Source organism: Rhinoderma darwinii, chromosome 9, assembly GCF_050947455.1.
Source record: "Rhinoderma darwinii isolate aRhiDar2 chromosome 9, aRhiDar2.hap1, whole genome shotgun sequence".
NCBI lineage: Eukaryota > Metazoa > Chordata > Amphibia > Anura > Rhinodermatidae > Rhinoderma > Rhinoderma darwinii.
The window spans coordinates 27400865-27416884 of NC_134695.1; the positions used below are offsets into that span (position 1 = coordinate 27400865).

Below are 16020 nucleotides of genomic sequence, written 5' to 3' on the forward strand. Positions count from 1 at the left end.
AACAGTGGAAACCGCCCACAAGTGACCCCGTTTTGGAAACTACACCCCTTGAGGAAATTATCTAGGGATATAGTGAGCATTTTAACCCCACAGGTATTTTGCAGTAATTATTGGAATTAGGCCGAGAAAATTAAAATCTAAATTTTTTCAAAGAAAATGTAGGTTTAGCTAATTTTTTCTCATTTCCACAAGGACTAAAGGAGAGAAAGCACCACAGCATTTGTAAAGCAATTTCTCCCGAGTAAAGCAATACCCCACATATGGTAATAAACGGCTGTTTGGACGCACATCAGGGCTTAGAGGGGAAAGAGCGCCATTTGGCTGTTGGAGCTTAAGTTTAGCAATAATGGTTTGCGGAGGCCATGTCGCATTTGCAAAGCCCCTGAGGGACCAAAACCATGAATACACCCAAAAAGTAACTCTATTTAGGAAATTACACTGCTTGAGGAATTCATGTAGGGGTGTAGTGATAATTTTGACCCCAAAGTTGTTTCATAGATTTTATTAGGATTGGTCAGTGAAAATAAAAAAAATCCTTTTTCTTCAGAAAGACGTAGCTTTAGCGCAAAAGTTTTCATTTTCTCAGTAAACCAAAGGAAAAAAAACCCACAACATTTGTAAAGCAACTTCTCCCGAGTACGGCAATACCCCATATGTGGTCATAAACGGCTGTTTGGGCACACGGCAAGGATAAGAAGGGAAGGAGCACCATTTGGCTTTTGGAGTACAGATTTTGCTGGATTGATTTCTTGGCACCATGTCGCATTTGCAAATCCCCTAAGGTACCAGTACAGTGGAAACTACCCAAAAGTGACTCCATTCACGAAACTACACCATGTGAAGAATTAATCTAGGGGTGTAGTGAGCATTTTGACCCCCACAGGTGTTTCATAGACTTTATTAGAATCGGGAAGTGAAAATAATAAAAATCCCTTTTCTTCAATAAGACGTAGATTTAGCTAAAAAAAAAATCATTTTCTCAACAAATAAAGAAAAAAAAAAAAAAGAACCCCAACATTTGTAAAGCAATTTCTCCCGAGTACGGCAATACCCCATTTGTGGTCATAAACTGCTGTTTGGCCACACGGCAGGGCTCAGAAGCGAAGGAGCTCCATTTGGCTTTTGGAGTGCAGATTTTGCTGGATTGGTTTCTGGGCGCTATGTCGCTTTTGCAAAGCCCCTGTGGGACCAAAACAGTGGCAAACACTCCAGAAGTGACCCCATTTTGGAAACTACACCGCTCAAGGTATTCACCTATTTTGCAGAAATAAGTGTGCACTCGATGATACAGAGTGAAAATGGGATATTTTGCATAGATATGCCAATATGTGGTGCCATTACAAGACAGCTCTCTAACTATTATACTGTTTCCCTATTTAAGAAACACCCTACATGTGGCCCGAAAAATCGCAAGCAGAACGCCACCAAACATCTGCCCATTGATTTTGAAAAACGGCCGCGTAAAAAAATGGCAGCCAAAAAGAAGTGCAGGTCACTTCTTGGGATGTTTTTGGAGCCGTTTTTCATTGACTATAGAAAACAGCTCCAAAAACGGCCGTAAAAACGGCACGAAAAACCCGGCAAAAATCGCAAGTGGCTTAAAAAAACTTCTGAAAATCAGGAGCTGTTTTCCCTTGAAAACAGCTCCGTATTTTCAGAAGTTTTTGACTCAGCATGTGGACATACCCCAAGGCCGGATTCACACGTGCGTGTGCGTTTTGCGCATGCAAAAAAATGCGCCGTTTTGCCTGCGCAAAAGGCACTTAACAGCTCCGTGTGTCATCACCATATGATGTGTGGCTGTGTGCTTTTCGCGCAGCCGCCATCATTATGACACTCTGTTTGGATGTTTGTAAACAGAAATGCACGTGGTGCTTTTCTGTTTTCATTCATACTTTTCACTGCTGTTGCACGAATCACGCACGTCCCACGGAAGTGCTTCTGGGTGGTGCGTGTGATATTCACGCACCCATTGACTTCAATGGGTGCGTGATGCGCGAAAAATGCACAAATATAGGACATGTCGTGAGTTTTACGCAGCGGACACCCACTGCGTAAAAATCACAGACTGTCTGCACGGCCCCATAGACTAATATAGGTCGGTGTGAGGCGCGTGAAAATCACGCGCGTTGCACGGACGTATATCACGTTCGTCAGAATAAGCCCTAAGAGTGATTTATTCAAGCACCAGTTACCTCTCGGTGGGCGGGCTCCCACTAGTGTAATGGTTAGAAGAGAAATGGTTAGAGGTGGTGGTAGATGTAGAATCGGCAATATATAAAGAAATCTGTCAAAAGGGGAGGAAAAAGCTCTTAACTGTAAATTTTACATAATTTATTACTTGTGTAGAAAACAATTCAAGGCGGCTCCCTGGAACTTTTCGAGAAGTGAAAGTGGACCTGGTCTCACCTGTGAAGTTGCATCATTTACTACATAATTTGTAAAATGATTCACTACATCATTTGTTCAAGACTTAACAACATCATTGGATAGTTCTTCTAACAGAATGACACATTCCTTTTCACTTACACTGATGCCTACAGGACCAACATGGCTGGGGATTTCTCCCTCTTTTTTCAGTAGACTGCCCACTATTACACTAGTTCCTCGCTGTAGTTGACATGGTTAGAGATACGGGGGGTGAGTCCAGTCTGACAAACAGTCTGATTAGTATTGGGGATATAGATACAAGCAAATGTAAATGTTTGGGAGGCTATCGTGCATTTTACTGCAATATACTCACTTCACTGGATCTAGAATCAGTAGAACAGCCATGATAACTGTAGCCATATCTTCGGTCGGAAAGTTTAGGAATGCAGTCCTGTCTGAAATTAGTTTCTTGAAGAAGAACTACTCGTGCTCGGAAACACCAGAGGTCATTGAGGAGCATAGTACGTTTCTCAGGGGTACCTAGGCCTTTGAATGAAACCACTTTAAGAAGGTACACAATCTGGTAAAAGAAAGAGAGGGAAAAAACAAAACAAAAAAAAAACCATATCTTAGGCCCCATGCACACGACCGTATTTTTCATCTGTAATTACGGACCGTAATTACAGAACGTAATTGCGGACCCATTCATTTCTATAGGATACAGACACCTTTCCGTATTTTTACGGATGGGTGTCCGTTCCATAGAAATGATCTGTAAAATATACAACATGTCCTATTCTTGTCCGTAATTACAGCAAGGACTCACCACAAAAGTCTATGGGAGCTTCCATAATTACGGACGGCTACGAATGTGCTCCCATAGCCATCCGTAATTACGAAAGCGTTGCCAGGCGACAACAGGTTTGCAGATGTTGCACATCATTTGTGGTTTTCTTCTTTTTGCAGATCTGTACATACGAATACATTACAGATGCACTACGGATCGTATTTGCGGATACCATTCCGTATATGCAGATAAGTTGCGGATGACTGCGGATCCGTATTTCTGTACAGTATTTGCGGATGAATGAAAATACGGTCGAGTGCATAGGGGTTGAGGCCTCATGCACATAACCGTAAAAATGGTTCATAATTGCCGACCACAATTACGGTCTTCAATTACGGACCCATTCACTCTTATTGACCACGGACACCTTTCCGTATATTTACGGGAAGGTGTCTGGGCCGTAGAAGTGTACCGCAAAAGATAGGGCAATCGTGGCCCGTGATTACGGGCACGGCCATGTGCATTGGGCCTAAGAGCAAAGAAAAATTTAGCCCTCCACATTTGTTACCCAGTCATGGCTCTCATCCAGCCAGGTTTCTGTTATGCCCACTATATCATAATCCATGTCGGTCATTAGAATCCCCAACTCGCCCATTTTACTTGCAAGACTTCTTGAATTCGCAAGCATACATTTAATCTTACCAACACATTTATTAGTCTTATGTCCATAATTATTCCTAGTCAACTCCCTACTCGGATTGCGATCCCCAGCCCCCACTAAATCCCCATTAGCACCTGCTGTATGCCACTCCTTATGTACTCTATCTAACTCAGCTTCTCTCCTAGTTCCCTAAAATAATTTTTAAGGACCTTCCGTCTCCCACTGACTTTCTTATTGGCACCGATGTGTACCATGACCACCGGGTCTTCCCTAGCCCCACCCAGCAATCTTCCTATTCGATCCGCAATATGCCGAACCCAAGCACCCGGCTGACAACACACTGTTCGGCATTTAGGGTCTCGGCGACAGATGGCCCTATCTGTCCATCTAATAATACAATCCCCTACCACCAGCATCAGTCTGACCTTTGCTAAACTACCTACTTCCATCCTTCCTACAGCAGTCATTGTCCTAGTTGCTAAGAGCAACACCCTGCTGTAGTGATGCTGGCCCTGGATTGCATCCCTATTATAAGCCAAACCGGCATATTTACTAGGTTGTGGCAGTTTAGAACTAGCCTCCCTGGCACTTTTCCCCCTACCCCTTCCTCTAACTGTTACCCAGCTACTAATCTGAGGATCCTGAGCTTGTCCCTCTCCAGTGACCTCCATTTGCTAGCCCTAGCCAGTGCTTGCATCGTGAGCTCTAAAGTCCTCTCCAGGTTTGCAATGCTCCTACGGCCTTATCCAGACGAGCATATTATACGTCTGTGTGCTGTCCGTTAAAAAACAGACAGCACACGGACCTATGCAATTAAATGGGGCTATTCACACATCCGTGGTTTTTCACGCAGCGTGTGTCCATTGGGTGAAACTCACTGCATGTCCTATTTTGGTTCTTTTTTTTGTCAATGGGTGCGTGGAAAACATGGACAGCACACAGACAACATCTGTGTGCTGTCCGTGTCTTTAATGCACCAGTTGCTAAAGAAATTATGAGAAAAACAAAAACAGGAAAACTGATGCCACACGGAAAGCACACTGACACCACACAGAACTGAAACGTATGAAATACGGTTAGAAAATTTCTGCAGCATTTCCGCTAAAACTAGCAGACATTGCGCTGTGGAAAAACCGCACAATTTCCTGCATTTTTTACTGCAATTCAACAATTCAGTCCAGTTTCCGCAGCAGGAATTGACATGCTGCGGAACGAAAAAACCGCACTGCAGGTGAATTTAGTTACGGAAATTTTACACAGCGTGTGGATGAGATTTGTTAAATCTCACCCACTATGCCGCTACTGCATTCTGCTGCGTATTATTCCGGACAGAAAATACGCAGCAATTCCGTTACGTTTGGGTGAGCCCTTATACTGATCTACAGAGTGTTGACAATGTTGATCACGTTAGTTTGCTTCTTTTCTCCCTTAGCTCTCTCGCCCACTCCCCAGTCGCTTGAAGATGAGTGGCAAAGTATCTCTGATCTCACTCTGGCCTGTAACAACATACTGGAAGCCATGTCTAAAGAGGGTAAGTTGTCATTTTAAATGAAAAAAATCTTAACAAGTTTTGGTAGTAGTAATAGCAGTGATAAGGAAGCCATTTGTTCGTGCAGGGAGAGGAAGTTGGCACGACCGAACAATAATAATTTTAAGAACTTTTTTTACTGTACAGCACTCACCCATTCAGTAAAACTTAATTCTTTATTGTGGCATCTTAAAATCAGACACTTTTTAGGGAGAACATTGCAGACAGCAAGTAGGTAACAGCCTGTTTCACACTGTACAGCGCTTCTTCTGACCCAACCAACGTGACGCCATCGGCGTGGTTTATAGCCCTGGCCCTGTCACCATAGCAACCACCCAAACGTCCAAGATGCACCAGCAATTGTCTCAGAACGTCAATACGTTAGTCACATGACAACGTGATGACCTCATCGCGTCAGTCGTGTAGCTGCTCGGCAACTTTCCGTGTCAACTACAGGGAAGAACAAGTGTAATAGTGGGCAATAACTATTGCCGCCCTGCCAACTCACCGTGTCACATGACTCAGGGAAATTACATGGCCTAAGATACGCCCAAGCTCCACCTACTGGGGAGTGCACCATATAATTAAAACCTCCTACAGTTTAGGTTCTACACCACTTAATCCTTGCCAGTGCAAAACGGTTTCTAGGTCCATAGCTTAGCATAGAGAAAGAGACAACCAATTAAGAGCAAATAGTGGACACTTCATTTAAGAGCATCCACAAGTAAATTTACTTCTATTTATATAGATGCCCATATTGTTCCTCTATGCTGTCTGACTAAGAAGTGAATTACATAAATTAACATTTTTACAAAAACATTTCATCTATTAAAAGCATAAAACTCCCCCTGAAAGAAAAACTGCCATATCATTTGTGATACCCAGAAAAATTGCTGTTTATTTACTGTCATTGTACTGTTGCTTTAGTATGCAGGTTTTAATGTGCTTTATTCTGTAATCATGGTTGGTACTGAATTCACTTCCCTATATGACTCAGTAGAAACATAAATGGGCTGCTTCACCTTTAAGATGTATTCTCCAGAGGGAGGGGAGGGGTGTAGCTAGCTGGGGACAGAGGAACAAACCTCACCCAGTGCAGTGTGTGGAGCAGAGCAGTGCAGAAGTGAGGAGAAGTGTGCAGCAGCGTGCAGGCAGAGGAGAGCAGACAAGTCAGTGTCTAAAGTTGGATTCAGTGAGATGCTGCAGCAGACATGTGGAACTGAGAGGAATTCTGTGAGAGGATCAGCAACAGCCATGTGGAAGTGAAAGGAGTGCAGGTCAGTGTGTGTTGCATGTGGCACAGAAGCCAGACAAGGAGCTTGGACACTACTGAGAGTGCCTAGAGCAAAGCAAGGAGCTTGCACACAGCCTAGAATCCCCAAGGGACACCATTCCTCTGTGATAGTTCAACTGGATTGGGACAGTCAGCAGCGCACCTTCCAGCACAGTATAGAGAAGAAAGAGGAGCAGAACTCACAGCACACTTGGAGGATTTACAGACAGATTCAGGGAGGTGAAGCAGGTACCACCATTTGCAATACCCTGTGATATGTTTATACTACTTAAAGACATTGCCTCTGTAACAATAGTAACCACCAAGCATATTGTGCCCAGTAAAACTACTGTGAAAGTTTATTGAACTCTGTCTCCTGGAACATCCTTCTTCGGGGTACACCACATAACATCCCAGGGGACAGAGAACAGTGTATCCCACAAGCATCACTTATTTCACTGGTTCTGCGGCCCGAGGCGCGGGAGAGAGAAAGTGCGCCACCGTGACCAAAGGGCGCGAATACCAACTTTAGCTCTGAGAGCCCCGCCCACCGCGACTCGGCGCCCGCGTTACCACACATTCTTATCATTTAAGCCAGCAGGTCCCATTGCATTGGCACAATTTATACATCCGGCTTCCTTTCTAAGGAGAACTTTGTGTTGTCACCTCTGTTTATTCGGACAAAGACTTGTTCTATTCCTACAAATGTTAAGATTGTAGAATCTCCATTATGTTCTTCTCTCACATGATCGATCAAGCGAAGAGCCCCTTCACCTGCTTCGTTCGATCTGCAATGTTCTCTAAAACGTACATACATACATCTAATAGTTTTACATATATAATAACGTCCACATGGACAGAATATTATTTATACTGCAATTTGGAGTTTGCAATTAATAAACTGGTGAATTTTGTGTGTAATACCTACAATATTTAGCATTTTATCCTGTAAATTGAAGTTAGAGAAAGTACAGTTCCCGCAACGATGATTCCCATTTTTTTTAGCCATGTACTTTTGGGGGTCTATGAATCTACTTCTTACCAGTTTATCCTTACTAGTATGACTCCTTCTAAGCTAGATAATTATTTTTCGTAATTGCTATTTCTTTTAAGGATGGTTCTTCTTCAATTAAATGCCAAAGTTTATAAATGGCATCTTTAATAATTTAATAAACCTGGGAGTTATATTTAAAAGTGAAGGAGAATCTACGATCATTTATCTTTTTCTATCTCCTCTTTCTGGCTTTTATAGAATGTCCTCTCTATGGTTTCTTCTAGTAAAGAACTTGGGTAACCTATTTTTCTAGTAATTGTTGTTTTAAATCGTTAGCCTGCTTTAGGAACATTTCATCTGTCATTACTCCTTCTCAACCTTATGAATTGTCAATAGGGTATAGCTTTTTTTTATATGATAGGGATGAAAACTATGGTAGTGTAACAAAGCGTTCGTGGATGTTAATTTTCTATAGCCTTCTGTGTGAAGTCTTCCTCCATTTATATGTATTTTGACATCCAAAAATGCAATATCTGTGGCAATAATTTTTGAAGAAAAAATGTATATTCATCTTGTTTGTCTCATTTAAATGGTCGACAAACTGTGGAAATTGTGTTTCTGTGCTAGACCATATAATAAAAATATCATCCACAAACCTAAGAAAGAGTTTAATCTCTTTTAAAAAGGGGTTAAGGTGAGATATAATATATTCATCCTCAAATACGCCTAAAAAAAGATTAGCAAAAGTACATGCCATGGGCGTACGCTTTGCCCTTCTGGTTATTTTGAATGTACCAATCATTATGAGTGAGGATGAAATTTATAGTATCACATATGAAATTGATGTATCCTACACTTCTCTTTGCATTGAATAGAACCCTTTATACTCTCTCTACCCATATACTATGTGAGATCCTCGTATATAAACTTTCAAAGTCTATTGATCCTAGAAGATACCCTTGTTCCAATGTGAAATTCCCTATGGCATTCAAAAAATAATTTGTACCTTTAAGATACGATGGGATCCTTTTTAATACTGGTCTCAGTACCCAATCAATATATTTAGAGAGTGGCTCTGTTAAAGTGACCACTCCCAAAACTATCGGGTGACCCGGATGGTCTTTTAGGGCTTGTCCACATTCCGTTGAAAGTAGCAGACTTTCCGCTGCGGCAAAACCACAATTTTCCTGCATTTTTTACTGCAGAAAATGGTACGTATTTTGCGGCATTTTTCTCAATGTTGGGAGATGGTGACATCTTCTGAAAAACGCAGCAATTCAGTCCACTTTCCGCAGCAGGAATTGACATGCTGAGGTCCGAAAAATACGCACCGCATGTCAATTTCTGCTCTAAATATTTACGCAGTGTATGGATTAGATTTGTTAAATCTGACCCACTTTGCTGCTACAGTATTCTGCTGCGTATTTTCCGTCCGCAACTCTGAACGGAAAATACGCAGCAATTCCGCTAGATGTGGAAGAGCCCTTCGTGTTTTATGAATCTCTGGCAAAAAATACCATACTGGATAATAGGGACATATAGGATATAACTTCTCAGCTGTTTTTCGTGAGAGTATACAATTCCCCACAGTCCTGTGGAGTAGAGTCTGTAGTTTGTCCTGGAACTTCAGGTGGGATCGCTCTTTCATTTTGAATACGCAGTTTTGTCTGACAATTGTCTATTTCTCCTCTGACATATAATATTCTGTCATTAATACAGTGTTCCCACCTTTGTCTGCCCTTTTTATCACCACATTATTGAATTTTTTTAAACAGTTACGAGCTTTATCCCCCCCTTTTTGACAGATTTGAGCTTTCTTTATATATTGTAGATTCTACATAATTTTTTACTTGTGTAGAAAACACTTCAAGGCTCCCTGGAACTTGGGGAGGAGTGAAAGTGGACCTGGTCCCACCTGTGAAGCTGCATCATTTGTACAAGAGTTAACATCATCATCGGATAGTTCTGCTAACAAAATGACACATTCCTTTTCAGCATCAGAGAAATTTCCACTTACACTGATGCCTACATGACCAACATAGCTGGGGATTTCTCCCTCTTTTTTCTCTATCAGTCTACTAGCAGTAGACTGCCCACTATTATACTAGTTCCTCGCTGTAGTTGACATGGTTAGCGATACGGGTGAGTGTAGTCTGACAAGCAGTCTGATTAGTTTTGGGGAGATAGATCTTCCCTCCCCATACCCGCAAGTTTCCATGAATTGCCAAGGCAAGAAGCGTGAGACCAATATACTCACTGGATCTAGAATCAGTAGAACAGCTATGATAACTGTAGCCATATCTTCGGTCGGAAAGTTTAGGAATACGGACTGGTCTGAAATTAGTTTCTTGAAGAAGAACTACTCGTGCTCGGAGACACCAGAGGTCATTGAGGAGCATAGTCCGTTTTCTCTATCAGTCTACTCTCAGTAGACTGCCCACTATTACAGAAGTTCCTCGCTGTAGTTGACATGGAACGTTGCTGAGCGGTCAAATGACTGGCATAATGAGGCCATCGCGTTGTCATGTGACTAACGTAATGACGTTCTGAGACAATTGTCTCTCAATTGGCCGGTGCATCTTGGAAGTTTGGGTGGTTGCTATGGTGACAGCGCCAAATGGGGCTATAAACCACGACGGTGGCGCCATGTTAGTTAGGTCAAAAGAAGCGCTGTACAGCGTGAAACAGGCTGTTACCTACTTGCTGTCTGAAATGTCCTCCCTAAGAAGCGTCCGATTTTAAGATGCCACAATAAGGGTATGTTAACACGCAAATTCAAAAACGTCTGAAAATACGGAGCTGTTTTAAAGGGAAAACAGCTCCTGATTTTCAGAAGTTTTTTAAGCCACTCACATTATTCGTGGCGTTTTTACGGCCGTTTTTGGAGCTGTTTTCAATAGAGTCTATGAAAAACTGCTCCAAAAACGTCCCAAGAAGTGACCTGCACTTCTTTTTCGTGGCCGTTTTTTTACGCGCCCGTTTTTCAAACCGGCCGCGTAAAAAAACGGCCTGTCAGAGCAGAACACCATTTTTCCCATTGAAATCAATGGGCAGATGTTTGGAGGCGTTCTACTTCCGATGTTTCAACCGTTTTTCTGCCATTTACAGCCCGAAAAACGGCCGAAAATAAGCCGTGTGAACATACCCTAAAGAATAAAGTTTTACTGAATGAGTGAGTGCCGCAAGTTCTTCCCTTCCTTCTCTGCTTATATAAGGAAGCAAGTAGTATTTAGAGGTACAGTTGTGATCTTAAACATTATATGTAAGTTAATACCTTTGGGTAATATTTACCTGCTTAGACAAATGTAAGCAGCCCAAAAAAAATTCTGATAGCCATTGAGATGTTACTAAATACCAACAGATTATAAAAAGAGCCAGAGTTTTCCTAGTGTCTGGCAGGGGTGAAGTCACGGAGCCCCATAGTAAAAACTAGAATGGGGCCTTTCTCCACCACGATCTCTCTCATCAGCAAGTGATTTAGTCAATAGAAATATAATAATTATCATGATTTTCACTCTGTTCTGTCTTTTGCTCCCTTCCTTGACCTTTAAGTGCTCTTTGTTCTATTATTTACTGCTTCTCCCATCCTTCTCTTGCACACTAAATTTCTCTCTGCTCCTCCACCATACAAATTTCTCTGTGCAAGTGGCATTAACACACTAATCACTGCATACCCCTCACCTCCTTTAACAGTGAAGGTGGGCCCTCCAGCTGCTGGGTCCCATAATATATGCTATGCCTGCTATGCTAGTAGTTATGTCCTTAGATTCTGAATTTAACCATGTGAATTGAACAGTAGTCTATAGAAAAATAAGACCTATTTTGGTTTATTTCCTTATAAAGAATAGCATTTACAACAATATTTTTCATGGTGAGACAATATACATTGTTGTGATCGTATTCCAATTCCTCATGAACCATATTATTGCATATTTGTAGATGGGTACAATAGCATTGCTGACATTAAAGGATGACACTTTTATAAGTTGCAGAACTATATTTGGCTACGCGTTTTAACACAAAACCGGCATTGAAACACGTAGCCAAATAAAGTTCTATACCTTATGAAAGTATCATCCTTTGCTCTTGGCAGCGCTATTGACTATCTCAATTTTACCTTTCTTCTATTATTTGAGGAGCATGGATTCTACACCGGCCGCTCGGGATAAGCTGCAGCTGATTTCTACTTTGCGTGCCTATATCAGTGTTGTACCTGTAAAAGCACAACCATCAGCATAGCAGATTATGTATCTGTCACAAACTCTGTCAGATTTGACGGGCAATACAATGAAACCTTAACAGAACCATTATAAGTCAATGGGGTCAGTTGGGTACTGCGCCATGGCTTCCATTATAAACAGGTTTCATATGTTTAATATTATGTTTTCTTTAAAGATCAGAGATTTTTTAGAGTGACAAATATGCAATAATATGGGGATACCTTAAAGAGGGAGTTTAAATACTTTTGCACAGCACTGTAAATTAATTCATCAAAACAGGCTATATCCAATGCTGTAATAGATCAGATTTGCACTTACTGAACAAGTCCTCACGCTTATTTAGAACTCAAGAACCTCAAGGTCCAAATAACAAGTGGCTCAGATAATGTGGCCAAGCTGCTAATCACACTGTCACTCCATAGAGAAGAGTATAGTATGTGTATATATCTCCACACCATATCAGTGTGATGTTACATAATAAAATACATCCAGCAATGCTACATTTTGCTAATTCTTTTCTGAGTGTGATCAAAAGAGATTATTACTTGTTCTCAAACTTTGTGTATTCTTACAGAACAGGTACAAGCTTTTAAAAATGATTTGGGAGCTGAAAGCTCTCTCCCAGCAGCATCAGGGTAAGCAGCAAACACCTTAATTGTCAGGCCCATGCATTTCACACAATCAGATGTAAAAGTGACCTTTATTATACTAAGAAAATGGCATTTTGTTCCCAGAAATCTTAATGACAAAGTTACAGAGCTGGAAATGAAGCTGAAGAAACTTCAGGAAGACCTTAGAAGGGTAAGGAAAATGCAGATATGTAATAAAGGGGTTGTCCCTTGTATTTCTGTAATACAGTGCCATATATAGGCACCATATGGCGGTACACAGAGTGCCTATGGCTCTATAGTATGGGGCTGCGGTGACTCTGTGCCTTTATTCAGGCCCCATGCACACCGCAGGTATGTCTTATGCCAGGGGTGCACAAACATTTCTGGTCTGAGGGCCACATTGTCAAATTCCACCACTACCAAGGACCACAATAAAGCTTATAAGGGTATTCCCAAGTAAGACATTTTTGCAATATTGCAAACTGATTTATGCAATATTGACTGTGTATATTGTCAAGGGACACCTAGACATTACACCTACAGGAGCTTTTATGACATCCAATTCTATATCCATAGGCATTAATATGTAGTCCCCGTCCCCCCCCCCTTTGCAGCTAAAACAAAAGCTTCCACTCTTCTGGGAAGGCTTCATAGAAAGATTTTGGAATGTGCCTGTGGAAATTTTTGGCTATCCATCCAGAAGAGCATTCTTGAGGTCAGACAATAATGTTGGATGAGAGGGCCTGGCTCACAATCTCTATTCTAGTTTATACCAAAGGTGTTCGATGGGGTTGAGGTCAGGGCTCTGTGCGAGCCAGTCAAGTATTTCCACACCAACCATGCCTTTATGGACATTGCTTTGTGCACTGGGGCACAGTCATTCTGGAGCAGAAAATTGCCTTCCCTTAACTGTTCCAACAAAGTTGGAAGCATACAATTGTCCGAAATGTCTTGATATGCTGCAGCATTAAGATTTCCCTTCACTGGAACGTAGCATTATCCCTCCTCCACCAATTTTTACATTTCACACAATGTAATTAGGCAGGTGACGTTCTCCTGGCATTCGCCAAAAACCGGACTCGTCCTTCAGACTGTCAGATAGAGAATCGTTATTTGTCACTCCACAGAACACATTTCCACTGCTCCAGACTCCAGAGGCGGTGTGCTTTACACTACTTCATTCAACGCTTGGCATTGTGCTTGGTAATATAAGGTTTAGAGGCAGTTGCTCTGCCATGGGAACTCATGCCAAGAGGCTCCTGGCACAGTTTTTGTGTGGATGTTAATGCGGAGGTTAGAGACTCCACAGTTATTGAGTCAGCAGAGCATTGGAAACTTTTATACACTATGCGTCTCTGCACTCGGCGACCCCACTCTGTAACTTTACGTGGTCTGCCACTTCGTGGCTGAGTTCCTGTGGTTCCTAAACGATTCCACTTTGCAATAATACCACTCACAGTTGATCGTGGAATTTCTAGAATGGAAGAATTTTCACAACCTGCATTTGCAGCCGTGGCATTCTATTACAGTACCACGCTCGAATTTAGTGAGCACTTAAGAATGATCCATTCTTTCAGAAACGTTTGTAAAGGCAACTGCATGGCTATGTTCTTTCTTTTATACACCTGTGGCAATAGAACTGAATGAAACACCTGAGTTCAGTGATCAAGAGGTCTGTCCCATTACTTTTGACAATATAATGTATGCAATGTGCAAAAAAAAAAAACTGTAACTATAGGATATGCTGCAATTCAGCACACCCTGAAAACCACGTCAGCTGCATTATTTGAATTGGAGGTTATTAAAAACAATATACAATATTTGTGAATAAAGGAACTAAATGGACAGGAAGAAACTATAATGATATAAAGAAAATATAAATTAGTAACACAAACATGAACCTGGATTAAATTGCAGTTTTTTTTAAGAACAAGGTGATCGTGAAATAAAAGTAAATCTTGTGCTGTATTCATACACCGTGAGTGGGTTGTTTTTATTGAAGTCAAGTCTGTTTAAAATTACCATAGCATGTCCTATCAAAACCACATGTACAAACTATTATATTTTTTTTTATATAATGTGCCGCAACATGGTTTGCCATAGAAGCAGTTGTAGGAAAATATATTAGAAATGTTTTCTTTAACAAATAAAATGCTGAGAGAGTCTTATTCCAGCCAGTGTTTACGGATCCTCAGGCATAATACAGGTTATATTTTTTGCTGACGGATATTCATGGGAATGGCTAGTGATGTGAAATGCACTTCCTCCGGCAGGTTATGGTAACTGGACTATATAATGAAATGACTATTTATGCAGGTTGATCATCTTTTCATTTTTCAATAATGTAGAATTTCACAAAATTGTGCTATTAAAATGTATTATTTAAAATCTGTATATTCTAATTCCATCTAAACTTATTATTCCATAGGAACAAGAAGGAAGAGCACAACTTCAGGCTGAGGTTTTGAGTCTGAAAAGGACCCAAGAAGAAGCGTTCACTGGAACTTTGCCCAGAGAAAGCGGTGCCAAGATACTCAGGGGTGGAGCCAGCAACTGTGAAGGAACGGCTAATGACCAAATTATGAAATAAACAAAAAGAACTTAGTAAAGAAATCATTTTATGAAAAGTCAATGAATTGATCAAATTGAAAGACAATGCAAGGTATTAACAGTCTGGCAGCAATTTTGATAATTTAATAGAGACTAGTGAAGGTTCAGGGGAAGATTGTTTTCACAGTGTAAAATGAGTCAAACACTGAATTATTTAGGTATTCAGGTATGATAATTTCAGAAAACCACTAAAATAAATATTTCAGGGGGTTTAACAATTCTTTTTGAAGGGAAAAAAAAATGCTCACAAATTAGATAAGCAAATCCTTGAGGATGACCTGTATTGAACGTCTTTGTACATAGAGTATTAATGTCTTCCAGTGATTATCTTGAAAGTTCCTGCAATAATGAATGTATATTTGGGACAATAAAGGGTAATATTATCTGAATTCTTACATGTGATTAACTGTATGATTAAGGGCCCTCTATTACTATGAAGTGTATTACATGCATCTTCAGGACTAAGCCTAAAGCATATGTCCACCTTTGAATGACAAAAGTTGAGTTACTGTCAGCTTATGTTATAGCCCAAAGCTGCATTAACAATTTAGCAGGCTTGAGAGCTGAAATCTTCTTGCATACGCACCTTGTAGAGTCAATACAAGAAATTAAGAAATTCCTATCACTCTATAAATTGGTTTAAAAAAGAGACAAGTGTCTAACCTGTCTTGCAAGTTGGACCAAATATATTATGCAACGTGCGCCATTTAAATCAATTTGGTGCAATTTATGCCCTCTTAATTGACCCTATTGATAAATCGACCCAATGTCTGCGTAGAGCTAAGCTGCTGGGGATCCCAAAAACTATTTCATAGGTGTACATAGCCTTTAAGCCATAAAGTTTGGCAAAAGCAAACATGACCAAGGTAAGGCCTTTATTTTAGATGTCGCAGCTTTATAAAAGACAGCATTTTGAGGATGCCTTCATAGTAGTAAAAAGGGTTTTCCGAACTTAAAGGGGTTGTC

General features: G+C 40.9%; 1 protein-coding gene across 4 annotated transcripts in view; it reads left to right on the forward strand.

The window, feature by feature from the left end:
• The window catches only part of SIPA1 (signal-induced proliferation-associated 1), a 92465-nt gene extending 77022 nt beyond the window's left edge, over positions 1 to 15443 (forward strand). Inside the window, exons 12-15 of one of the 4 annotated variants that reach the window (XM_075837406.1) lie at positions 5251 to 5349; positions 12408 to 12468; positions 12568 to 12634; positions 14873 to 15443. In XM_075837406.1, the coding sequence (XP_075693521.1) occupies positions 5251 to 5349; positions 12408 to 12468; positions 12568 to 12634; positions 14873 to 15034 (389 nt within the window). In that variant the 3' untranslated portion in view covers positions 15035 to 15443. The remainder of the gene's footprint in view (positions 1 to 5250; positions 5350 to 12407; positions 12469 to 12567; positions 12635 to 14872) is intronic. The other 3 variants (XM_075837407.1, XM_075837408.1, XM_075837409.1) reach the window with 3 other exon arrangements.
• The last annotated feature ends 577 nt before the right edge of the window (positions 15444 to 16020 follow it).